The following is a 27,021-nucleotide window of genomic DNA, read 5'->3' as shown; positions in this document are numbered from 1 at the left end:
CCCAGCTGGGAGTGAGTGAGGCTGCAGAGGTGCTGGGGGGATTGGCCGGGTGCTGGACCCTGTGAGGGAATCTCCATGGCCCTAGATCAGTTGCTCAGTGAGAAGGTCTCTGCGCCCTGCATGCCCCCATGGCACCAGGGAGGCTGGGATGGGGCATGGTAGGCAGACTGCAATGCTAAGGGACCTAGCTCCAACAGCCTGCTGCAGTCTTCAGTGCTTTAAAACAGAGGTGACCAGAGGCCACAGGAATGGGCAGGGTGACAGAAGGGTGGCACTGATGGCCACTGTAACATCCCAGGACCAGTGGTACCTGGGTTCTGGGTTACACCATGCACAACGTGCTGTGAGCACCAACTGGGGCTTGATCTAGCCCCCCTCCCATGGCAAGACACTAGGGCAGGGACCAGAGCAGCCAGTGGCTCTCACTGCAGATTTGGGACAGTGTGGAGGCAGCAAAGCACCTCCTGAGAACACTGGTGTTCCCTAGACCTGTAGGGTTTGTAAGGAAAGTTCTGGTCTCCTGGGACAAGAAGCTCCCACGAGCAAAGTCCAAAGCATGGGCAGGGCATGGGGATGGCCACTCTTTCCAGGCAGCCAGAGGAAGGAAAGCAGGGTGCAGAAGCCAGCAAGAAAGCCTGAAGGAGCAACACGACTCTGCAGGATAAACCTTGGAGACTGGAAGCAGGAAAAGACTAGTGAGTCCTCATGATGTCCAGCTCCAAGAGGTTCAGGAGAGTCCTGCTGCTAGGGCTGCACACACAGCATCAACTTGATAGATCATGGGGGAGCCAGACCTGTGGACCTGAGGCCATACAACTGCTCAGCCTGGTGCTCCTCTCTCCTTCCTGCCCACAAACCAAACAAGTGTCCCAAAAGTGAGATCAAAGGCTGGTGCCAAGAAGGTTTTGTGTCCATCTGAACACCACTGAGGTGGGCAGCCCACTGTCCCACGGGATGACTGGCTGCTTACATTCCCCTTGTGTGGCTCTGCTCCAAGGCTGCCAGGAAGATGGGAGCCATCCACTTCGGTTTGACTGCATAAGGGATCAGATTTGCTGCTCCTTCCTGAAAGATCACAACCATCACCTACAAAAGCAAACATGAATGGCTGAGGGAGGAGTATGTATGTATGTATGTATGTATGTATGTGTAACCATCCAACAAATGCTTTTCACAAGTCTTATGTCTTGCAAATGGGTTTGGTTGCAAATACAGAATCACAGAATGGTTTGGGTTGGAAGGGACATTAAAGCTCATCCGATTCTAACCCCCTGCCATGGCCAGGTACACCTAGTCCACTAGACCAGGTTGCTCCAAGTCCTGTCCAGCCTGGCCTTGAACACTGCCAGAGATGGGGCAGCCACAGCTTCTCTGGGCAACCTGTTCCTGTAACCACCCTCAGAGTGAATAATTTTTTGCTATTATCTAATCTAAATCTCTCCTCTGCCAGCTCAAAGCCATTCCCCCTTGTCCTGTCACTACATAGCCTTGTACAAGTCCCTCCCAAGGTTTCTTGTAGTGCCCTTTAGGCTCTGGAAGCTGCTCTAAGGTCTCGCCAAAGCCTTCTCTTCTCCATGCTGAACAAACCCAGCTCTCAGCCTGTCTCCATGGCAGAGGTGCTCCAGCCCTTGGAGCATCTTTGTGGCCTCCTCTGGACCCACTCTAACAAGTCCACATCCCTCTTGTTTTGGGGCTCCAGAGCTGAACGCAGGACTCCAGGTGGGGGTCTCATGAGAGCGGAGTAGACGAGGAGAAACCCCTCCCTTGACCTGCTGGTCATGCTCCTTGGGATGCAGCCCAGGAGAAGGCTGGCTTTCTGCAAGTGCACACTGCTGGGTCATGTTGAGCTTCTCACTGACAAATACCACCAAGTCCTCCTCAAGGCTGCTCTCAATCCATTCTGTACCCAGCCTCTATTTGTGCATTGAATTTTCCTGACCCACATGAAGGACGATGAACACCTTGGGAAGGACATCGCTGCAGAGCTGTTGCAGGTGGTACCCACCTCTCACAGGAGCCAGGGCAAGGGACAAAGCTTCAGGTGCCCCCATCATGGTGTAATAGTGGTGCAAGACTCACAGGAAGGAGTAGGGTGCAGTGTGTGCACACACTGCTGCTGGGCTCTGCACCCACACCAACCTGCTGCCCAGGGCACTGCCCAGTGACACCCAGGAGCCAGAGGTGCTGCTGGCTGGGGACCTCACTGGGCATCATGGCAGGCCTCTGCTTCACCACGTGCAGATGCAGCACGTGGCATGCCACTGCAAGAACCTTCTCACATCAACCCCGGTTGTACATCTGCCAAGGAAGTGCTCAGGACAAGCCTGTCCAAAAGCACCGGCACCTACAGAGTTGGGAAGTTCCATCTCAGAGAAACATAAAGAACCAACTTGGTGTTAACAGCACTGTGATGGGCACGGGCTGTGACAGTCTGCTGCATGGGTACGATAGAGCAGCACAGTGAGGAGACTTACTTGCTATGTGAGAGGTGACCCATTCTTCAAAGCTGATAAGCAGCTCAGCCAGCAACACCTTCCTGAAGGTGTGTAGGACACAGGATCAACAGTCACATCTATAACTGGGAACAGAACTTCATTTCCTTGGTCGCCTCCCCAGTTCTCTTGAAGACAGTAACATTTATGACTGAAGTTGCCTGACTCAACCCATCATCTGCTCACCTGATGATGACAGCAGTGTGGAGACCTGGTTAGATGAGGAAGGGTTAACCTCCCAGTGCCCGCCTTGGGATTCCTGAAGGCCCTATTATCCTGAACTATTTTTCATAATTACTGCCACACACGTCGAGTGCATCAAGAGTGAATCTTCACTTTGATAATTTGTGCTGCGAAATCTCACTTTGGGATCTACTTTTATCTCACCCCAAACACCTGCAGGTCGTAAAAGGCAAAAAGGAAAAGAAAACGCCTCAAATCCCGGCCAGGTTTTCAAGTGTCAGAGAACACTAAATTAATGCTAAATTCTAACCGACACAGTAAAGAGCCCCCCACCCTCTTCTTAAATTAGCTAAACAAAAGGACTGAGACTTCAACGTATAATTAAGGCACAAGGAGGTAAAGCTGTAGCTGTTAAGTAAGGGGATGTGGACTTTTCAGAAGCTAAAATGTATCCTAAAAACAGAAAGGGAGAAGGCTTTGTGTTTAAGTCAAAGTCCCTGTGGACCTCTTTGGGCTTTGCCACAGCTTTCTGGCTAAATGCAAAGCCAGGTAATTACGCTCCCCTCTGCTTCTGTTTCTACACACCCAAAATGGATGCCTCGCTCCTTGCCGCACACGGAGACAAGAACTCTCTTTAATTAAACCTTTGTGAAGCCTCTGCGATCCTTGGATGAAAAAGGCTTCGTACCTTAGGAACATGTTTGCGCACATACGCGAGGCAAAAAACCTCTAGCACGAAGCTGGAGCTGAACTGCAGCACGTTTCTTCTTCCTGCAGCTTGTCAAAGGCCTTGAAGCTCATCCTTATCCACACTTCCCATTCCAATCTGGTCCCTTAGAGAAGGGATTTTGTTTATGAAACTCGGGAACGTCTGGATTATAATCCCTCTCCTGTCAAATTAGCTGGGAAATGGTAATTTTCCTCAGGGGACACTGGTGCCCACGAAGCACACATCTAACATTTATCACTTCAGTTAATGAAATATCATCCCAGCCAGCTGCTGTAAGCACCTCTGGATGTCAAACTGCCAGGGGCAGATAAATGTCCCGTTGAATCCTACCAGATTCTAATAAACAGCTTTTAGGTAGGAACTTGTGTCCAATTTATAAACGTTAAAGAACAGCTTGTGTTTCAATCCCATCCAGGTGCTTTACAATCCTGGCACAACCCCTGACCACAAGGCTATGCGTTTCACATCAGCACACTCGACTCATCGCACAGATGTAGGTAGAGTCATCCACAGATTATCTAGATGTGGGGAGGGAATCTCTTGCCTGGGATTAGGAACGTCAGACTGACAAGTGAAAGAACCATCAAAATAAGGCACAGCACTCAGGGTTTAGCCCCACTTCCCCTCCACGCTCCTCCATCCCTCTCACATACTTGCTCTTGGGCAGGATTTCAAAGTAACAGCCCAAACTCAGCCCTGATGGAAATGGGTGCCAAACTCCTCAACTGCAGTACAGGAGAGGAGAGGCGCAGCTTAAACCCATCTGTGCTATGGGGCAGCATCATGAGAGCGAGGAGGAGGAGGCTGGCAGAGCCACCGGGCTGCAAAGAGCAGCCCTCATTACGGCTGTGTTCCGCTGCCCGCCTGCTGCGTTGATGAGATGCACCAGCCGCATCCCGAGCGGTCTCTCCCAGGCTCGGGGACGGTGGTGCAGGGCTGCAGGGACGTGGTTTACATCGCAGGGAGGGCGGCTAAATCATTCTTTGGAGTGGGCACAGTCTGTGTGGTCCCTTCTGCTGGAAAAGTACAGTGCGTTCGGCGGGCGCAGGAACCGATATTACCCGGCACAAACCCACGTGCATCCCAATGAGGGGGGAAGGGCTGGCGGACACACCGCTCTGCAAATACTGCTTTATTAAGACATAAATATAAAGCTGCACAGGAAAGGAGCAATGACAGGGTAAACCGTGCCAGTACTGATGTGTTCGGATGATCTTACGATGCTTGAACATCTGGTTCTGCTGCTGGCTTCCATAAAATCATCTTTAAAACCTACTCCGGTTATATCTCCATCAGCTGTTCAGTGCCCACAATGACTTCATTAACATGTTTGGCTGAAAAGAGAGAGAGGGAGGAAGAGAAGAGGAATTGAGTTTGCCACAGTGCTTCAGACCTCTCATTTTGCAAATCTGCAACTATAAAACAAATGAGAAAAGCAGATTCTGGGGAGCTCAAACACGGATTCGCTGCCTTTCTGTGGACTCCAGCATCAATCCCACACACATGGCAAGAGCCTAAACAACTGACTAAACATCAGGAGGTTTCCCTAATGAGTTTTCACATGTATGTGTCACTACAAAACAAGAGAGCCCCGACGGAAGTCACAGCTGCTGCTGACAGGTGTAATCCTTGGTTGAGTCGAAGAACCCTCCACATCCGATGTGGAGATGTGACATAAAATTAGAGATCAGTAATGCACCCGGCCCTGAAGAGCGCCGTGTGGCCTCAGACTGCAGGCAGCCTGGGGAGGAAAGGGGCTGCTGAGCATCTGGGGCCATCATGGAAGAGGGTGAGATCCTCTCAGCAACCCCTGAGATCTCAACCTGGCATCTTGAAAAGAAAGAACTTTGATTTATTTTGTAATTTAAATTTGACTTCTCCCTCCTGGATTAGGCTCTGGATGGAGCCTCTGCAAAAGCATCTGTGTGAAGCAAGGTCTCTGAGCACTGTTATCACCTCTAAGGGGAACAGTGGACAGCCCTCCTCAGACTCCTTGTGGAGCAAACATGTTGGAGAGGCCAGTTCCACAAGGTCACTCCTTTGCCTGTTCCCAGGAGCTCTGCACAGCCCCAGCGGACACATTCATGTGCCAGTCCCTGCCCCAGCACTGCTAATGCACTACTGAAAGAGCCTTCCCTTTAAAATGCAAAAGCAGCTTGTCAGGGAAGGACTGCAAATAAGGGATTTGAAGCCAAAATAATAAAAACACGTAACTGAAAGCCCAGTGCCTAACCCCCCCCCCAAGCATGTGGCCTCAGAGCATGACACAAAGCTGGTGTGCTCGAAGTGGGTGTCCTCAGGGTACCATGAGGGGGAGGTGGTGAATCTAAATTGCTCTCTGGGAGCTGGACACCTATTCAGGTGGAGCTCAGGTGGTCTGACCCATGCCCTCAGGCTTTCCATCTCCCCTTCTGCACATTAGGAATAACAATTGGCTCTGGAGCCCAGGATAAAGCTCAAGGGTTGCTAGGTGCTGGGATACACTGATGGAGGCTGTGTTGTCCCCCACATCTTATACAGCAGTGGGGGTGGATAGCCAAGGATGATGGAAAGAACTGGTTGTGTTTTATTTACCCACCTAAAACTCCTCCCCTCAGGGGAGTGGATTTTGCAAGACTGCTGCAAAACAACAAACATGCCACCTTTGGCTAAATGAAGAAATTCCTGGCAAACCCCAGGCTGGCTGGGCCAACATGATGTTTCTCTTGGTTTAAAATTCAAGGCATTACCTTTGTACCATGCAAACCAGTGCTCCAGAAAGGGTCTGATCAAAACCTGCTCTACAAACTTCAAGGAATATTGGACTGTGGCAAGACAATTTCCCAATACAACTCCAATCCTATGAACATATGGATCCTGCTGTCTCCTCAGCCTGGGTTAGCCACACACCTCCTTACAGAGACCCTTCATGAAGGCGAGAATACAGGGATCAAGGAGCTTCTCATCTTCAGCATCAGTTTGAGTCATTTAGTTCTTTGCTGAGGGTATTCAGTGACAAATGACAACGAATCCTGGAGCCTCATGCTAACATCCTGAAGTTGGAATGTGGAGCTCCATCTCCAGCACTTTGGGCAGGATGAGCAGAGGTGGATGCAGTACTCAGGAAAACGAGGGACTGACTGTACAAGTGCCAGGTGCAAGTGTGATGTAGGTAGCACCACACAACCTCTGCAGCACAGCTCTGCCAACAGCCTCAAGTCCAGCCTTCAGCACCTCTCTCCTCCCGTCCTAGACCCCACACAGCTTTGCCAAGGTACCTCAAATCCAACCTGCAGCACTTCTTGCTATAACATTCCTCACCCCCAACAACTTTCCCAATATATCTCAAACAGGCCCTGTAGCAACTCCTGTGACTCCATTCCTGAACCTTCTCCAAGCAGACTACCTATCATGTTGATTTCTATGATGTGAATAAGACCCTGGCTACCATCCAGTGAGAGTAATTACGTTATGCCTCTGCAGATTAAACATGCCTTCATCTAGGCTTATAAAGAGCCATGTCAATTTATGGGTCTATATATAGGTTATCTGTAGCAACACTTTTTAATGAGGAACTTCTTGCTTCGTTTCAGACAGCATCCTGCACTGTCCTAAACACGCAGAGCTGGGATGGGGCCTGTCGCATACTTTGTGGCAGAGGTGCTACCATCTGTTTGTATTGTGCACTGACATGCTTGCAGCTGACTTGTATCTTGCATTTTATACCTGATGAATCCAAAAGACTACTTGGGAGTGGGCAAATAAGATCACTCCTATTTTACAGATGGGGAAACTGAGGCAGCAATGAGCTTAAAGAGTTTAAAGGCACACAGGAAATCAAAGCATGCATTCCCTCATCTCCATCCCCCTGCTCATTTCGATCCATGTTGACCAGATTTCCCAAAGTGGGCACACACAGCCTGCCTGGTATGTCACTGCTACTTCAGACTCCCATGAAATCACCAAACTCATTTCTCCCTGCACAGGCTAAAAGAAAACACATGAATGTGCCTGCCTTAAATCTTCGAGAAAGTGTTTAAGTGATAAAGAGGAATGGTTTTGCTAGAAACAAAGCCTGATTCCGCACCCTGAGGGGATGCGATAGGCAGATAAGGATTCACCCTGCTTCCCTCTTCCCTTCCCAAAGCCCTCCTTGTGGAGGGAAGGGAATTCAGACTCCAATGTGTGTGCCAGAGAGCCGAGCTGCAGATAGCGTTTCATTATCAGCCGTGGCTGCCAGTTGCCAGTGGCTCTGGCTGGTACCAGCAAGCTCAGTTCATGCAGAAACTCTGCCTGAAACTCCGGGGGAGGAGGGAGAAGTACCTCACATGCTTAGCTGTTCAGCTCCCTTCTCCTTCCCTAGCTCCCCATTAGGGATTTCTTACCAGGCTGCCTTTTATCTGACACTGGCAGGGTTACAGATGCATTCAGCCCACAGAGAAAGAAGCGGGATTAGAGAAAGGACTTTCAGAAACCCTTAGAGTTGGACTCCGCAACCTTAAATCATGTTCAACTAGATCTTCTCAGATTGGGAGCATCTGGTGCTAAGCGAATCCAGAGCTGATCAACACATTCAACCTTCTTGATTAGCACTTTGCTTCAACTTGCTGATGCAGCCCAGCCTGAAGCCAGCCTGGGCTCTTGAACCCAGCGTCCACGGGGATTTTACTGAGTCTAAATCAAAAACCTGTCACTCGTTAGAGATGCGTTCCTGCTTTGGAAGACATTTGTTTACACATACTGTACACTAGCCCCTTAAAAACATACGCACAAGGCGAGCTGGGGAGCAGCGTGCAGCTTTTGGTGCTTGGCTAAAACCAAATTGTAATGCAAATAAACAGAGGGGCGGAAATGACTGCGCACAGGCCAGCACAAACCCCACCAGCACCCGGGGACCCCCGCTCCCCAGCCTTCCTGGCAGGTTCCTGCCAAGCTGCTCGCAGAAAGGGGATGCCGGAGCATTCCTTTAAAAGCCATGTGAAAGCATCTCCTTGTTGTTTGCTCAATTAGCCCCAGACAGATTGCTGCTGCTGCTGCTGGTGGCAACTCTGGGTTGTAAAGGAGGAGGGGAAGGAGGGGAAAGGGAGGGGGGGGGGGAAGGAGAGAGAGGGGAAAAAAAAAGGGTTAGGGCCTAGGCCCAGGACCACCACGAAGTTCCAGCCCTCAGGGGCTCCAGAAAACGTTCAGTTTACTCACTCAATTACATACACTGTTTTATAAACCCTTTAAAATAAAATAGAAAACAGTCCCTGGCACAGAATTACTGCTCTATTATACAGCAGTGATGAAAGCCACTGCTGTGTATTTGCTCTCTTTAAAGCAAGAGATAGTTTAACTTAAAAAACGAGGCAGGGGGGAGGGGAGACTGCAGAAACGCATGCACGAAAACACGCTGTGGGTGGTTCCTACCACATTCACCCAGGACAGAAAGGATCAGAGAGTGGGAGAGAAGAGCAACTTGTCTCTGCAGTGATGGTTGGCCCTGGAAAAGCAGCCAGGTTGGGAGTGGGGGGGGGGGGAAGGAACTAAAGGGGCTTAAGGGGATGGGAAGCAGCTGAAGCTTGACTTTGGGAGGCTGGAGGGTGTTTTAAATTACATGCAGAGATAAAGAAGGGAAGCAGGTGATGGGGGCTGATTTGTTTGTGTTTACAGAGCAGTGGGGCTTTCCAGTCAAGGCCTGCTCGCTCCACAGCTACGCTGTACTTACAGGATCACTGGAGATCAGGGGTGACCACGCTGTGGCCCTAAAGGCTGTCAGTGCCTCACAGATTTGTCCGAAGTGCCGTGTCTCTGTGCTGGAGGGTCTCCGAAGTGATGCTGCCCATGAGCTGGGTGCCCCTGCTGCTCCCAGGGGTGGGATAAGCAACTCACCCCAAGGGCTGGTGAAAGCTTCGAACAGATCAGCTCTGGCCTATACCTGGGTCTCCAGCCCATGGAACAGGTGGGCAGCTGAGACCTCATCCCAGCAACCATGCAGCGCACAGTGCCAGTGCTCACCTGGTTCAGCTGAGGCTTTTCTCATAGTTCAACCAGTATTAACACCTTTACCCTCAAACCTGCCTGGGGAATAGATGTGTACTGGGAGTGTAAAAGAGACAACACTGAATTCAGTGCCTGAAGAGAGATGAATTTACTGTGGCTTGGAGCAGACAGATGGGGAGTTAAAGGTGCATGGGAAAGTGATTGGTCAAGGACCTATGAGAAAGGTTAGTAAAGGATATGGGAGACCATGAGCTTGGGATGTGCCTGATACCAAGCTTCTCAGGGAGGGGGGACACACTTAGAGTACTGGTACAGAGTCCTAGCAAAGTGTTAAGAAAGGGACAGGATTGTACTGACCAATGTGCTCCCATGGACTATCGCCACCTCACAGCAAATGTAAGCAGGGATCTCAGAAATGCCGGTTTGAAAGACTGTCCACACTTCCTGCCAAGATGGCAAAGATGCCGTATTTGCCTGGATACTGCTGCCTGCTGCGCTGGATGCAAGCAGAGGTCCCTTTCCTTTCTCAGTGTCCTTTGGGGTGTTCTTCCTGGCTCTTTCATGTGGCTGGGCTCTAGCAGAGCACAAGTGGTTATTTTCTCTGCGTGGAGCATGTAAAAATATTTCCACAAGGTTACGAACTGCTGCCTTATGGGTAGACTCCACAATGGACATGCTGCGAATGTGGCAGCTCGTTTAACCCGCTCGCTTGGGAAGCCTGAACTTCCCTGGCCAGGAATGACAGTGTGCCCAAGTGTGACAGTCCCCAGTGGCACAGGGGAGGATGAAGCATTGCTGAATGGATATTATAGGGAAGTTTAATGCCACTGCTAAGGCAGAACTCATAAACCATTTTTATACAACTTGGAGAAGAGGCTTATTAGGATCAGTTAGAAATGTAGTCCCTGCATGGTCACTGAGACAAAAACGACAAATACTTAAGAGATGCCTCTTTTAACTGCCAACAATATCTTTGCCACAGACACTCAGCAGTTAAACTGCTTTAGGGAGCAAATCAGTTTTGCTATAAATTTACACCATTCCTACATCATCTCCAGCTCATCTTGCACCACAGTGCACAGTATACATGTGTGCACTGTTTAGTCTGTGTCTGTTCTTCATGAGATTTCCTAACTCCCATCTGTGCTGCAGCATGCTTTCTGATCCCGACCTTGTGTCGTGCTAAGTGTTTTCAGTTCCTGAAGACTTCACCAGGAGGTACTCAGCATCTTGCAAGAGCAGATGCTCACCCCTACTTGAATGCAGAGCACCAGCAAGTCCCTCAGTTACTTCCTGCCCTTATCCTGCTAAATCTTGCCTGAGGTGAAGCATCCTCACAAGCAGTCACCCATTCATATGTAGAGGTTTCATAAACTGTACCTGCCTTCAGAGGATGACATTAGAGAAAAATGTGCTCTTTGGCCCTCATTAAAATAAAACAATCTTACTCTGTTTCATTGAGAAGTCCTAGGACTCCAAGCTTGGAACAGGACTTGGAAAATGATTGGGAACAGGAGCCAGTCCTTACTGGATATGTGCCTTTTTCTGTTCTTGTGTGAAACCACAGAGTTTTGGCTATGTGATAAGCCACTGGAAAAAAATAAATCTCAGTTTGCACGTGTTCTCAGGAGGGCAGCTAAAAGCTCCAGGGACTGTCTGCAATGAGCACTCTCAACCATGGAAGTGCAGGAGGAAGGCAGGACTTCCCCCACACTTTTATCCCTGCTCTATGGACCAGTGCAGTGCACAGAACTGCTTCCCTCCTGTGCCCAGAACAATCCTGCCTGGGCACGACACTGGTACAGAATGGGACACAGTCTGACTCAAAACAGTCAGGGAACAAGTGCCAGATGGGAAATGGAGCATGGGACTGTTAGGCAAGGGGACTGGAAACAGCAGCTATGCTCAGACCAGAGGAGCAGTCAGGTGGATATCTGGGAATACCAAGTAAGAGGGAAAATCAAAACTCTCTGTGGGAGAAAGACTAGAGGAAAAACCAAAGAGAAGCCTAGGAATGGGATGACTCTGGTCCTGGGACAATGACATAGCACAACCTGTGAAGTCAGGATCATGTAGGACATAGGAGATGTAGTTGGGGCTCAATGCCAGTGCTGGGAATAGGAGCAGTAAAGTCTACAATAACTACAGCCTTCTCCTCCCAGTACCAGGAGTGGATCTGAGGGCTGCTGATGCCCATGGGCATCTGTGAAACCTCCTGCAAAGAGGTTCTCTTGTCCCACTGCAGATCCAGCTCCTTTTAATGAAGATGATCCATCACTATCAGTTTCCATCAGCTGAAGCAGCAAAAGGCAGTACAGTGGAGTTCAAGTTTTTGACACTGCTAATGGTCTATGCAAGGGCCAATCCTGCATAATAAAACTTCTCTTGTTTCTTTTTTTCAGTGGACTGAACTTTCCCTCCCAACATGCACAAAGAAAATGCTAAGGCTAGAATGTCAAGTCTGTAATAGCTAGGAAATGCCATATGTAACATCCAACTTCAGCACTTAAGTTGGCCAGTCCAAATGAATAGGTACATGATTGGAATCTCCCTGTCTCTCAGGTCTCTGTAAAACAGAGAAAAAAACCCACGCTGAGGAGGTAAAATGTGAAGCTGTTAACAGTTGTGAAGCATTAAGATGACAAATGTTGCAGAAAAGCCTTAGAAAGGAAGGATCTTGCCTCTTGCATAGCGTGCAGTAATTAAGGTTTGAGACACAAACTGAAACAAGACAGGAAAATGAGGAATATGGAAAGCCCCGGCATTCAGCAAGCACTACTCATTCTAGGTGCTGACTGTGTCAAAGCACCAAGGAAAATAAAAATATATGGTGGCACAAAAACTGCACAGGAACAAGCACACTGAAGTTCTAGTCTACAGCCTGACCACAGAGGTGATGCTGCTACTAAGTATGCACCAGGATGCCAAGCTAAGATTACATCAGCATCCTGAATGCTGGTATTTTTTCCCTTTCTGAACATACACTTTGTGGCAACAACACTCCTGTAATGCACTTTTGCGATGTGCAATGACTCAAGCTGTCCTTAAACAACACTGGCTCCATAATTCCCAATGCACATAAACCATCCCTGCCCCAACAACAACAGAGATGAGGGTGAGAGATAACACGGTGAGTTTTATGTCAGTTTTGCTAGTTCTATCCTATGTGTGTGTGTGTCTTTACCATCTCTGTTCCTGGTGTTGCTTTGAAGAAAGGTTAGGCCCTTTACTGTGTATGCCTCTTCCCAGATAACCTATACCAGATGTATAATGTACTCCCCGCTGAATCTGGCCTAGAGACTCCTTTGGGAACTGTACTTACTGACTCCAGGGCTCATCTGACTCCTTGACTGGCCCATCACCAGCACTCCCTCCCTCTAGTCCTACTTCAATGGTGCTTTTGAGCTCCTCTTTTAAAATAGGTTCATCAAAAAGGCTGGAGCATGATTCTAATAGCTGTCTTCAAAACAGTGATTGAATGCTCTGCGCAATTAAGTTCTTCCAGAACTGCTGCCTCCCATTTCCTACCCCTTTAATAATTACCTCCTTTTTCTTAGATACCAAAGTGTTTTTCAAACTGCTACCTGCATGAGGTAGCTTCACAAAGCCCATCTGTTAATTCTCTGCTGGCAAATTCCTTAAATTAAAGTATCAAAGAGGAAGGAAAGTGGATGCTTCCTAAGCATGGTAATAAAAGCAGTAGGAAGAGAATAGTATGACTCTCAGGAGGCACAGCTTGCAAATCCAGAAGTTTAATAAAACTCCATACCTTGACTTTAACAGAGGCACTTAAAAGTACCATCTCTGGCCAGTGCTGTGATGGGGCTTAAGTTAAGGTGAGACTGGGACATCACAGCTGACAGTTACCTGCCCCTTCCTGTGTCTCTAACTTTCTTTTCAGGTTGAAAATACTAAGCTGCATCTGATCTACCCCAGTAACCAGTGTTGGAGTGTTCCCTCTAGTTAGGTGTCCAGAGCTTTGCCAAGCCCCATTATTAAGTGATGAGGTCTCCCGCCATGTCCCTAGGGATATTATCCCACAGCCTACCAGACCACATCGTTAGGAAAACGTTCCAGATAGCCAACCTAAATTGTGTTTAATTCAATCCCATTACTCCCAGCTGTACCATTTGGACCACCCTAAATATGCCCATATTCTTCCACAGAAGGACGAGAGCTGGTTTGAGTTACGTTTGCGTATCATTTGTGGTAGCTGTTCTCCTGCCATCCTCCTTGCATGGGACTGGAGTTCATTTCATGAAAGGAGGTCAGAGCAACACTGGCTCAAAGAGCTCCTGTACCCCGAGCAGTGTGGCCAGGACTCGTACAGCAGAGCAGGGAGCACACAGCCAGTTCTGCAGCAAAGTCAACTGTGGGATTTGCCTGGGGCTGTGTAGGATGATTCAGGGATATTTCTACCTTTGATGAATCCTGGCTGATGCTCTGGAATAAGGGACTGCTGTATTTCTATTTTTTTCATGTTTCTGGGAAGGTGTACACAGCTTTGCTGAGGAGGTTTCTAGCATGTAACTCCCAGACTAGGGTCAGCAGCCAGCTGCTACTGCTTACGTCTGCTCAAGTGTGATCAGCTTGCAACAAAAGGTGGCTCCAACCCAAGAGAGAGTTTTTTTTCCCTAACCTGGCCATGGAAGCTCGAGTTTGAAGAAGGAAAAGTTACCAAACAGAACAACACAGCCAAAGTCTTGATGAAAGGAGGAATATGGAAACAGACTTACAGGGCCACACCAAAAGCTTGGCACAAGATACAGGAAGTCTTGGGCAGGGGAAAGGAAGTCATGGCATGCTTTCACAGCGAAAAAGAGAGGACCCAGTTTACTACAGGACCAGCCAAGGTCAGAAGAGACATGCTGGGCTGGAAAGACTCCACAGTTCAGGAAGTAAGTCATGAACTTCGCAGACAGATCCCAGACCACCGAGGAGAACCTGACCCCCAGCCCAAAGAAATTCCAGAATGGTTAGGAAACTGAGGCAGGGAAATGAACTGAGCCTTTATTATTTTTTCTTGCTCAGCATAATGGTGTATTCATGATCTACCTGAGTGTGTCTTTGCTAACGTCAATCATAGGTTTCTGAACAGTTTAACTAGAGGGCCCACAGACTCATTAAGAAGTGGGTTTAAGCTTTGGAGAGGTGAGCAGGCAGTAGACTACAAAAATAGGCAAACGAACCACAGGTTATAGCTCTGTTACTCTCCCTGCAAATACATCTGCAGACCCTGAAAAATATTCAGACAAGGACAATCAAGGAGAACAAATGATTTCCATTCTAAAATCAACGAGATTAGGATCTGGACCCTGGAAGAGACTACTGATGTGAGCAAGGTCAAAGGGTGATATTTCTGTTTGATATAATCTATGAAAGAAATAACACATATTCCTATTTCCTAAATAGCTAAAGCCTACGCTCCATCTCCTCATAGTTCATGCTGCAACTTAACAACCAAACATGAGCTGATTCAGATCTCCTACTGATTAATGCCCATATAGCGCTTCAGGACGTGGTTAGTGGTGGGCTTGGTAGTGTGGCAGTAGTAGGTTAATGGTTGGACTCACTGATCTTAAAGGCCTTTGAGTCTATGATTCTATGTTCAGGCATCAAAAATAGTGCAAATCTTCACTGAATGAACACTGCAAAGGCCACTGATTTAGACTGATGTGATGGGCAAAGCCATGAGTAGGCAAAGACTGGCATACAGGAACCAAGACCACAGTGCACAGAACACTCACTGGGTGTTCCCTACAGTATCAGAGATGTGCAACTGCAAAATCAATACACTGTTTTCAGGAGTCTTTTTCACTTTTAGTTTCAATTTAAAGGAAAATTTGTCACATGCATGACTGACAGTAGGCTACTTTATACTACATTAAATGCAAACCCTGCTCTGTACCACAACACTTACAATTGAGAATCCACCCATAAAGACAAAGCAAGCAAACAAATCCTGATCTGAGTAAATAACCTCACATGGAGCCTGAAAAGGAACTCACTTTTGTCCTCAGTCCACACCCTAGAGTGGGGATCTGCCAAACCCCAACAATAAATATTCATTAAAAGCCCTCTGCTTGGGATGCAGTCACTGAGACAGCCATTTCCTGCCCATTATCTCTTAGGGCAGGAAATCAGCAGTTCCACTCAGGCGGTTACCACCGAGCCCTCCCCACGCGCACTTCCAGCGGATGGCTTAAATTTGCCCAAATGAGGGCCACGTAGTTGTAATCCCTCTGAAGTCCCAAAACAGCATTTCACAGCAGTAAAGCAGATCTGAACATAGCTGCTCTTGTATTTAGTAGTGAGCACAGCAGCTCCTAGTATGATATTCCATCTCGTGCTCTTGCTTGGAGCAAGGTGAATAGGAGCATGCTGGCATTGTGGGTTGGTAGCATCTACAGAGAAGGACGTCTGTGCGATCAGTAATTTGACTGACGAAGATTACTAGTCCAAGTAATGGCTCCTTCTGCTGAGGACAACTCCAGGCTGATCTAATTGTGGTCTCTGGGAAAAGACTGTCTTAGCACCCAATCTTTCTTTATAACGACAACAGACCTTTTCCGCCAACTTCAGAGGACCAAGTCCCTGAAGCTGTATTTTCTTATGCCCAGAAGCTGTACTTTCCATGAAAAGCAAATCCCAGTATTACAGGACATTACACTCAAGAACTGCCACCGTTTACTGGCACTTCATGAAGAAGCAGGAGTAAAGCCTCAAGGAAGAACTTCTGAAAATGATTACAAATGTACTGTAAATACAGCTCTGTTGCTTACCTTTGGTTTCCAGCCTCTGATCACTTCCAATCAAACAGTCTTTGATGTCTGCACCCTTCTCTATTATTGCGTTATGACAAATGACACTGCCCTGAAGACAGCACCTACAAGATAAACACAAAGTAAAGCAAGAAAATAATTTAAAATGACAGGTACAAAACAAAGGTATTCACCGGGATATCTAATGAGCTTGCTACATGATCCTGTGAGCAGGTTCAGTTCTCTCTTTTTTCAAGAACTCCACTATTCTTTTCCTGATCTTCACACCCAGTTGCTGGAAAAAATGAAATGCCAGCTGTCAGAATGGGTTTGCAAAAAAGGGTTTCCAGTTTCCCCTCCTGTTAGAACAGCTTTCCTCTACATTTCCTTAACAGAATAAACACTGCCAGAGGATTTCATGGACAAGACAATGGCTTGGGACTTGGGACCTGGATCAGGTCTTGTGTTTTCACAGACAGTCTGGGTAACTACAGCAGTGCGTTCTCTGCTCAGCTCCCCAGTTCAAAAGAGGAGCTCAGTCCTTGCCTCCGCATTTTTCTCGGAAGTTTCCTATGTTCCAGCTTGCCAGGCACTAAGCAAGGATTGGGAGAAGGGACAGCTCAATACCTCAGCTGGTTGGCTTTGTTCACGTTCAAGCACCCAAACGTAATTACTCTGCACTGAACCAATGTAACCCACACTGGACCTGCTCCATCTTCCTTGGATATCTTCACATTCACATAGTCTTTTGACATCTGAAATGCTACACAGGATGGAACTTTACCAAAAGTCACCTTCTTCCAAAATATGTTTGAATCTGTGATAACCATCTTCCAAAATATGTTTGAATCTGTGATAACCAGCTTAAAAATCTGCTCATCTGATTGTCCAGACAGGAAGGAAATTCAGAGTCCAAGTGCTGGCTTTGTAACTCCCCTGTTGAGAGATACTCAGTGAGTTTGGTCTGAGCCCCTCCATGCAGTAAAATGGAAGCTGTGAATCTTTACTAGTGTCAGTGATGTGTCCTGAAATGCTCTTCACTCAGCACCACAAGTACTGATAAATTCCTTCCAAAGCTACAGAGAAAAAACAAGCTATGATGCAAATTATTTGTTTCCTTATGTTCACACGTGCAAAGATAAGCAAGAGGACAAACTGTCATTGAAAAACACAAAATTTGAAGGCACCAAGCTAAGAAGTGTCTAAAAATACTAAGTCTGACATACCAGCTGATTGGGAAGAAAGTGTAAGCAAGATCTGTAACGCCAGGGAGACGCAGGTCATCTGCTTCCCCATATTAACCCTGCTGTGAAGCACGGCATTTCATATATTCTCCCCAGTATTTCTGCTAATACTAACTATAACAACTGTGAATATTCTTGCTATCCTCAGTTGAACAGCTGATCTCAGTCATGAATTTCTGCATGGTGGGTGCCACAGTTCAATGACCTGCAAACATTCCCCATCTTGGTCACAAGCATCACCACTACTCATTGCACTAGTGACATACAGCTGAACCACACCATTGGGCTGCCCCATGGCCAGAATTGATACTCTGGTGTCTGAACTAACAGCATAGAGGAGTTTTGGTATCAGGTCAAAGCCCTGAGCCTCCATTCTGTACTGAATGGAGAGCTAGCCAGCCATGGTCCTTAGGAGAAGAGAGAAACATCACTCCTCACTCCAGACTGCTGATCCTAAAATTAATTCCTAGCATTTTCCTGCTCACACATCATTATTATCTAGTGTACAGAATGTGCCATTAAACATATTACGATTCTGTTGCTTGTGTGAGTCAGAGCAGAAACCATCTGCCCCACAAAACCAGCATTAATTCTGCAGGAGTAAAAGCAATAAAACCGGACCTCAGTCGCAGCGGTTAGCAGTTACGACCCCCCTTGAACAGACTGTCCCCTCTGAACAATTATTCTTTTAACTCACTTAAACTCCCCCTCCTCTGACCTATAAGGAGGCAACGTGAGCAATTATTCCACAAGTAACCAGCTCAGGTTGCCTTGGCAAGGTTTTTACTAACATGTTAATAAGATAAAAAGCGGCAAAGATACACAGCAGACCCCTGCCTGCCTTTGCTCTCACACTGTCACGATCTGCTTCCTTTCCAATAGCTTCATGTGCCCGTGCAGCAGCTCAGGCCATCGTCTTGCGCAAGAGCAATCACTGAGAGCAACTTTGTCTTCCTCTAGGGAGGAAGGACTGCCCACCGCTGCCACCCTGACTTGGCTTTCAGCAGGACTAGTGAGGGCGATGGGAGAGGTTGCTCACTTCCCACTGAAATGGCTCCCATCCAAAATGCACACTCCAAAATACCTCCTCCTGAGACAGGCGGATGAGAGCTTTCCCCTGCAAACTTTTAGGTTCCCACCATCTATCATGGCTTCTGAGCATGAGAGCAGCTGTGAGTGCACTCCACCTCTCAGCATTATCCTCATGCAGGATATACCCCAGCAGAGAGGAGATTTAAGCTGTTGGTCTGGAGTTCAGGCTGGAGAATACTGCATGTGCGTTCAGAGCCTACTTGGGGATAGTTTTTCAACTAGCATTGTAACCAAGAAACTGCTGATGACATTAACATCAAAGATAAGGGAAGTTCTTGCCAAACCATTTGCTGGGAGGGACAGGCCAGGGAACCAAGATGAACTTGTCTGTGCCAGGTGTTTGCAAACCAACCCTTCCCTAGTGCCAAGGTAAAACAAAACCCAAGAACTCCACCACCCCGGGAGTTTCTTAAAACTTATAAACCCAACCAAATGCAGGAGTTTTAAAACCATACTCGATGCTCAGATTACCCCAATCACACAAACCAGCAGCGAATCCGGCTTTTATTGCTCAAGTGGAACAAAACTTCAAGAGATAAAAACACAATTTGTGGGTGTTCCCTTCACCCGCTGACAGATGTAACACAGCCATTTTGAAACCACTTGCAAATGCCTTTTTTTTCTTTCAAGAAGTATGTTATAAAAGCCTGCCAAGAGAAGTATTTTGTGTGTTTATTTAATTTTTACCATTTTTTTAAGTTGAAGAGTAAGGAATAAACTTTTATTCTCTTACAGGGTTACTGTCACATCTTGGGGCACTCTGCTATATTCTCCTTGGCTAAACAGCCACCGTGGCTCCTGCCTTGCTTAACAATTAGGTGCTATTAGTCCTCAAAGGTGCTCCAACAGCATCCAGCTCCATCCACACTGTCGTGTGTGTGCATACACACACATCTGATGTACTGCTTTATAATGCAAACCATATTTCTGCCCCCCTCCCTGAAAATGTAGTATATTTTTAAACTTTTCAGCACGGTGAAAACGGATATCTCCTGACCTTAAAATCCAAAGAGCATGTTCAAACCCACAAGAGGAACTAATTTGGGGCGTTTGATTTATGGCCGAAATTTCAATTTGAATTTGTTGTAAGTGTAATCACAAACTGAAAGTCTGGCAGCTGGGTGTTTTTGAGAAAATAAATAAAAATACATTCGGTGTACGTCTGCATTCTGCAGAGAGCATTTTACAAGCCCAGTCCTGTAGTGGGAACAGATGTAGCTAAGACATTAATTTGTAATACAGGTACAACGTGCAAATGGAAGCATATGCGTGTACGTCTGTGTCTGTGCACACGTACGTGCGTGTGTCTTACAGAGAGGCTGACTTTGGGGTGGGTTTTTTCCTTTGGAAGTGAGAGAACAAGAGCAAAAGGAGTAGTGGCCAAGGAGGCATGGGGGGATTACAAGGATTTAGGTCTTTAAACTGCAGACCACCTAACAAGATCACTCTGAAATGCCACTAATTTCAGTTAAGGCCACAGACCTCCCTTCCTCTGCCCTCCCTCTCTTCCCCCATTGTAAACAACTAATCCCAGCAGAAAACAACAGAGAGCAAAATGTACACACATTCTGCAACATTCCAGGTCCTTCTTTATCTTTTATTTATTTTTCTAAAAGGTCAGCCTATGGAGGGAGGGAGGGGGGAGGGGAAGAAAGCCAAAAAACCTCAAGTCCATCTCTTGTGTGGGCTTGAAGGAAGCTGGGAGAAAGCAAAGTCCAAGAGCATACAATATGGAGCTTTTATAGCACAGCAATTCCTCGACTCGGCTTACTTCTCCCTCCCTCTGTTTGTGGCAAAGTCACATAGCTTTAAACCAAAGGACAGGGTGGTCGATTACATCTGAAAGAAATGTAAAGAACTGAGAAAGAATTCCATCTCCTATCGACATTATAAATAAGGAAGTATTAGTCCCAGAGACAGGCTGATTTATGCAGCCCTGGAACTGCTGACTTTCAGCCCGCATATCGGTCTATAAATCAAACTCTTAAATCAAGTGTGTCAATTGCCGCAGCACTGTGATACTTAGGAGAAGCAAGGCACCTACCACTGAAAGCAGGAAGATTGCCAGGGGACTGAGGTGCTGTACCCTTCTTAATTTTCTAAAGTGTAAATCTGAGATCAAACATCCTTTGCGGGAACGGGAAATCAAAATACGCAGCGCTCAGCACACCGGGAGCAGGCTGCAGGAGTCCAAGACACAACCCCCTAATTACAGGCTACCCACTGATTATTTAGGACTCTGTGATTAAAGTGATGAACGCTCCTGGGAGAAAGGGGCTTAAGTAACTGAGGTCAAGACCTCAACTGCAGCTCTCGCCCTAGTTGTGCAAGCTTAGGAAGGTATGAATGTCACAGGTTTGCCTTACAGCAAATCTCCTGAAATGCCAGTGGAAGTTATCCAGGACTGCTAGTTTAATCCAATTGTGCCAAAACCCCGACATAATCTTTGTTGGGCAGCAAAGCAAATGAGGTGTCTAAAATGCAACGCTTAAAACTATACACTCACGAGGAAGAAAGAGCCTGGAGCACAGAGCTTAGGACAGCCTGTTGGTACTGCTATGCCATGCCAAGAAGCCGGTTCTCTTGCTCCTCCAGATGAGCTACGGAACAGATAGACTGATTCAGGAGTTAAAAGCAAAGGGTGACATGCCTCGGCAGCTACTTTGCTGACTGAGGGGTAACAGCTGTGGATTCCCCTGGGAGCAACATCCCATTCTGCCCTGACCAAGAAGATAACAGCTACAACAGGCACCTTAATAACACTGAGAGGTGGCAAGGAGAAGGGTAGAGCTCTAAAACCTATGAGCAACCCCTCAAGGAATCCCGTTAGCTAGCGAGTCAGTGACTAGGACACAGGATCCAGGAGTGAGGCACAAAGACCATGGGAAAACAGGGAAGAGCCAAAAACATTACTAGGAAACTGGAGAACCTGAAATGTTGCCTTCACCAACATGCTTTACACACCAATATATTTTTATACCAACACGGTTTTCCTCGTGAACTCAGGGCACTGTGAATCTCACGATATACACTCAAGTAAATACCAAAGACTACAATAGGTGCCAGCAGTACATGCTATAATTTATAGATACATTTCAAAGCAAGCATTCTTAAGTGAATTTGGGCTTTGATCTCCTGTTTTTCCCCTTGGGGGTAACAAAATCATTCTACCAACCCCCCTAAATTCTTCACCCCTCTCTGAGGGTGTTTTCACTAAGGAACTTGTTTCATGTCTCTTTTCTAGCCAAGCTCATCACTGTGGTATGGCTTCTTTACGCTTCTTCCCCACACCCTAAACATTTTGCATTACATATTGCATATACTTGCCAGCACTCGTATTTTCCAGTGAAAGTTCAACTGACCTTACAGGATTGCCTCAAACCTACCTTAATGTGTTTTATTAAGTGAAACTTGGGCTGCTGGGGGAGGTCGCCTGGAAGGTTGTGCCTCACCTCTGAAACTTCAGTTAAATCCAGCTGATCTTGGAACAAACAAATTGGCAGTCTTTTATGTAGCTGCAAGCTCGGGTCTGCACACTCCAGCAAACGCACGCTGCAAGGAGTCTGACACCAGGAAACCCCACACACGGGGAAACTGACCTCCCTCTGCATTCTCTCTTGCAGAGTGGGAGGGCCACGTCCTGCACAATTTTACACTTAGCTGATGACTGGGAAAAGCAATCGCTGTCTATGTGAAGGTAACAAAGCATAAAAATGATATACTTACTCCCATCTCTGGGCTTGCTTTACTTTCTTGCTAGCTGGCACAGTCAGGCTGAGCAGAGTAACTGGCACACACAGCAGAAAGACATGTTCTCTGGGGTTTACCAAGGGCAATTCTGGGTTAAGACCTATAGCCCTCCATAGGACATTACTGGTTAAATCAGCTTCTGCACCATGTGTTGCTATGTTGACAAGGAAAAAGGTTTTCTAAATGTCAGTTACAAACTGAGCCTGGCTTCTTAGAGCCAAGCGGAACTTGTTCAATCCCACAGTCCCCTTAGGAACTTACAGGCACAAACCTGGCACAATGTGATCATTTCTTCCTTTTCCATATCCAAGTTGGGGAAGATTTTCAGGAGCACCAGAGACAGTCAAACCTGAATTCCCACAAAAACTCAACAGCAATCAGCTGCTTGTGAAAAATCTCCATACTCTTTTATTAGACCCATGTGGCTACCAGGAGGCAGAAGCTTATTTATAGCTCTGAAGTCAGATGTACCACTGGCCACCTGAAGAAGCAGATCAGCAGAATGAGCGATGTTTTAAAATGCCACTTTTCAGAGCTGACCTGTGTTTTAAGTTCAACATTTGATGTAGAAGATGTTTGGAAAATTGGGAAGAGCTCCCTGCGCTATCTGGGAAACATCTGCATCTGAGATTAAAGAACAGGTGATTTATTTAAGACAGACTGATGTACCAGGAAGCTAGCCAGAAGAAAACATTAGGGGTTTTTGAGAAGCTGCTAGTAATAATGGTTCAGACATTCACAAGATAACAGGTACTATATGAGACATATCCTAAATACATTAGATATAGTAGAATTTGACTTCAGTTGAAAGTCACTGAAAACTAGCCCTGCAAGTAGCTTAACCCTTTCTGCTCAGTGGTTTCCTAGTCTGCCCTCTCTTCTTCCATTTATCTTTCTGAAAGCAAACTCTGATGGCCAGGGGTAGTCTCTCTTCAGTATCTTACACAGCATGTGCATTGAATTAAACAGTACAATGAAAATTATGGTTCCTGACCAAAAATGTTTACAGTTTAAAACCGAGAGGTGTGACAGAAATGACAGGATGTAACTGCTACATCACCAAGAGGAGTAAGAGCCCTTTTTACAGTCAAGGACTATGCCTAGCTTTCTTCATACATTCTTGTTTAACCATATCCATGATATACTTTATCCATATATACACTTTATCCATATATTGAAGCTGAGCATGTGCTTTTTCAGAATCAAATTCTCACTTTCCATGTGCTTTCTGCTAAACCTATTCTAACCTCATTCTCCTTTCTAGGGCTAGATAGTTCAGGGGCAACTGGTGGTGGGAGACAAAGTATCCAGAAGACAACAGCCATCTTAAAAAATGGTTCAAGATACAAAATGTTTGGGAATCCCAGCATAAGCAAATGTTTATTTCCAGCTTTGCAAGCTCTGGTGCTGGAAAGAACTTACTTAACCTCATTCCTTCTCATGAGGGAATGTACTGTAAAATATATTATACAATTTCAACAAATGTTGCCTTGGCAATAGGATTATTCCCTTGTACTGCCATTATCCAAGGGGAAAAAGACTACTTATGCACTGAACCCCTATAAATGCTCAATTCCACCCTGGTTTTAATTAGAACTTTCTTCAAACCGCTGAGGGTTCCTACATCAGGTGCTGATTTGGCACTATTGAGGAAACAACCAATAAACTTCACAATCAATCTGCAGTTAGTAGTCAATCCAGCTCGGCTTGCTTGTTGTTTTCTTCCTTTGTACATTTTCTCATAGAAAGTAGCAATAGATTGGAGACATGTGGCAACCCGGAGTAGCCTTTAACCAGTCACATGTGGTCTCTCGCCAGTCCCCTCAACTGAGGGACATTACAGAATATGTGCCATCTACTTTATGCAGGTAGCCAGAACACCTTTAACAAATCCAAAACATAGCTCACTTGTCTTCATATGACTGAACACAGAAGATGCTAGTTTTGGCTGATGCAACATTTTTGGTGCCAGTCCTTCCTCCACAAGTTTTTAATCCAGCCTGTTCTTTCTGCCTAGGGAGTCAGAACTCCCCATGGTTTACCCCATCCATGGGACTTACCTTACTTTACCTCTATCCTCAATAGCCACATCACCTCCCTACAGCTTTTGTAACCCACAGTGCTTGGTGTCACCTCCCTTGCATTCCAAGTTCCCTGATGTTGCCACACTCTGCCATCACGTGCAGCCTGACCTGAAAAGTATCTGCTTGTCTTTTTAACTCCTTCCCTTTCCAAAAGGTAACCACAGCAGTGTGTCATATGGGGAATTTCAGCTGTTCTTCCTGGGTAGTATGTTTTTATGGAGTTCCACAACTTGCTGTAAGCTTTACAGACACAATAAGGAGACAAGGTTGTCATTCAATAGCTCCTGCCCCTGCACACACACACACACGTTAACCTCTGTCACATCTGCAATCCTGGCCTTAGATCCTGAAATGAGACTGCCCACTACATTGGGCAATCTGGCAATTGTTTGCTGCAAACTCCTTCCTAGAAGGACCTCCTCTCCTTCTCTCACTGCTATTCCCAGTTCGGGATACAGCCTGGGGAGATCAAAAGCGAATAATCTATTGAGACATCGCATCAAAGTATATCCACACGATGGACACCAGGATAAAGACACTGGTGTACCTGCAAGGGGGAACCTTGCAGAGTTCCAGCCAGAGAACTGTTAAATGTCAGCAATGTAAATACCAGAGGCAGGCAGTACCAGCCTGTCAGAGCTTGTGATTCTACACCCCACAAATTACACCTGTGCTGGCAAGCCCCTGTGCCACACAGAGCATCTCTGACTGCAGAGTGTAAAACACGCAGGAACAGAGGTGCGTGTATATATATTACAAATGGAAATGGGGACCAAAATGAACATGAGGTGGTCAATTGACCCTGAACTTTCAAATGCAGATCATCAGCAGGTGCCGACTAAAATTCTCTGGCCTGTGCAAGCAGATGACCAGACATTTCATTTGTCTTTTCCATCATCCAAAACCAATCATTCCCAATGAGCAGTTCTTCTGATAAAATTACAGGTGAGACAGGTTGAGCTCCCTTGGTTACTCGTGTAGACCTGGTACTTTCCAGCAATGGAGGTAAAATCTTGATGCAGACCTTGGGCTGTTTGCATTTTGCTGTCACCCCTCTGATAACCATGGCACCCTATTGATGACTTCCATTAAAACATCATTTGAAACAAAAGGCTTTCCTGTATTTCCATGAAGGAACAAAAGCAGCAAAATACTTCATTTTGGAGACTAAATCTGCCACAGAGCCCTGCCGTACTGATTACCAGCATGTCAACAAGACCATTTCAAAGCATGGGTTACTGTGGACTCAGTATTTACCTGAGCTTTTCATGCTTTCCTCTTCAATAACCTCTAAAGTAGCCCAAAAATCCTTCCTCTACTATAGTTCCATCTCTTGAATCTTTCCCAGGGAAACATTCATTTTCCACAGCCAAGGAAAAAGGATATACTATGCATGACAAAATGGCTAAAATCCTTTCAGTAAGTGTATACACTGGGATAGTTTTACTAACAAACAAGAGATTTCAAAATCTTTATCTGCAGGGATGGAATAAAGAATTCAACAAGCTTTTCCTGTTAATATTACTCGTAATGCTCAGAGCACTTCAGCACAAGGTCCTGTATGATCTGAGCAATTAGATGTTCCTACTGCCAGAAGTTAGCAAAGTAAAACTACAAAACTGATAAAATAAAGCTGATGTTTGGAAAAAAAAAAAAAAACAACCCAACCCAACCCACCACAAAAACCAAACCAACCACCAATTTCTAAAACAAAAGCAAAACCAGGAATCTGTAACTAAATTCATCCCTCCATTATCTAGGTTTCATTTCCAGGAAGCTAAATGTGCCCGAGTATACCAAATGAATCACATCATGCTCAGGTCAGCATAATTCATTGCGAAACCCAAGAACAGTTATTTCTGTTCTATGAAGAGATCAGGGTAGAGTTAGAATCACAGAACAGTTTGGGCTGGAAGTGACCTTTAAAGGTCATCTAGTCCAATCCAACCCCCTGCAATGAACAGAGACATCTTCAACAACATCAGGTTGCTCAGAGCCCCGTCTAGCCTGACCTTGAATGGTTCCAGGGATGGGGCATCTACCATGGCTCTGGGAAACCTGGCCCAGTGTTTCACCACCCTCATTGTAAAGAATTTCTTCCTTATATCTAGTCTAAATCTACCCTTGTTTAGTTTAAAACCATTATCCCTTGTCCTCAGGACTCCAGGATGCATCTTACAAGGTCCCATAGACTTCTTTTCAGGTTCTGTAGGTGGTCACGAACCTCATCTTCTTTCACAGCGAGGAGCGACTCTGATCTCCTAGTCCCCGTCTTGCCATCCATCCACTCAAGAAGTGTGGGAAGAGAGACTGCCAGTGAAGACTGAAGCAAAAGTTGTTGAGTACCTCAGCCTTCTCCTTGTCTGTTGTAACCAGTTTGCCAATCTTGTTCACTGGGGGAGTAAATCTCCAGATATCACTTTTCATTTGCAAATGGCATGATCTCCCTACTTCAGTCAGTCTGCCAGCGTTACAGATTGCAAGCGAGCTTTAATGATGGAACTCCTGCACCAATGACACTCAATCCAGTGGCTCTGTTGCACTGCACCACCCTTAATGTAAACAGAACAAAGAAAAGGGGCAGACTCAAGCTACTCTAGAGACTGAGGAGACGTACAGCTACTGCAGGAGCATTGAGATATACAAAGTTTTCAAGTGACCAATAACTTCAGCTCAATTAGTCAATTTTCTCCAGCTATGTAACTCAGTGCAGTCATTTGTCAC

At 46.3% G+C, this 27,021-nt stretch overlaps 1 protein-coding gene across 3 annotated transcripts in view; it reads right to left on the bottom strand.

Moving 5' to 3' along the window:
* Window positions 1-380: 380 nt before the first annotated feature.
* EIF2B3 (eukaryotic translation initiation factor 2B subunit gamma) overlaps window positions 381-27,021 on the bottom strand; it is a 104,962-nt gene continuing 78,321 nt past the window's right edge. Inside the window, exons 11-14 of one of the 3 annotated variants that reach the window (XR_009743064.1) lie at window positions 16,149-16,252; window positions 4,625-4,739; window positions 2,679-2,888; window positions 381-1,086 (exon numbers count right to left, since the gene is read on the bottom strand). Coding sequence is in view for 1 of the 3 variants with exons in the window: in XM_061451407.1 (XP_061307391.1) it covers window positions 4,687-4,739; window positions 16,149-16,252 (157 nt within the window). In the remaining 2 variants the exon portion in view is untranslated. Of the gene's footprint in view, window positions 1,087-1,737; window positions 2,889-4,522; window positions 4,740-16,148; window positions 16,253-27,021 lie in introns of those variants that run through there. The other 2 variants (XR_009743063.1, XM_061451407.1) reach the window with 2 other exon arrangements.

This window comes from Pezoporus flaviventris, unplaced genomic scaffold (assembly GCF_033815535.1).
Source record: "Pezoporus flaviventris isolate CSIRO_AGI_PZ_B2104156 unplaced genomic scaffold, CSIRO_AGI_Pfla_v1 ptg000013l, whole genome shotgun sequence".
Classification (NCBI taxonomy): Eukaryota; Metazoa; Chordata; class Aves; order Psittaciformes; family Psittacidae; genus Pezoporus; species Pezoporus flaviventris.
The sequence above is the reverse complement of the archived record's forward strand: the minus strand, read 5'-3'. Positions and strand labels throughout refer to the sequence as shown.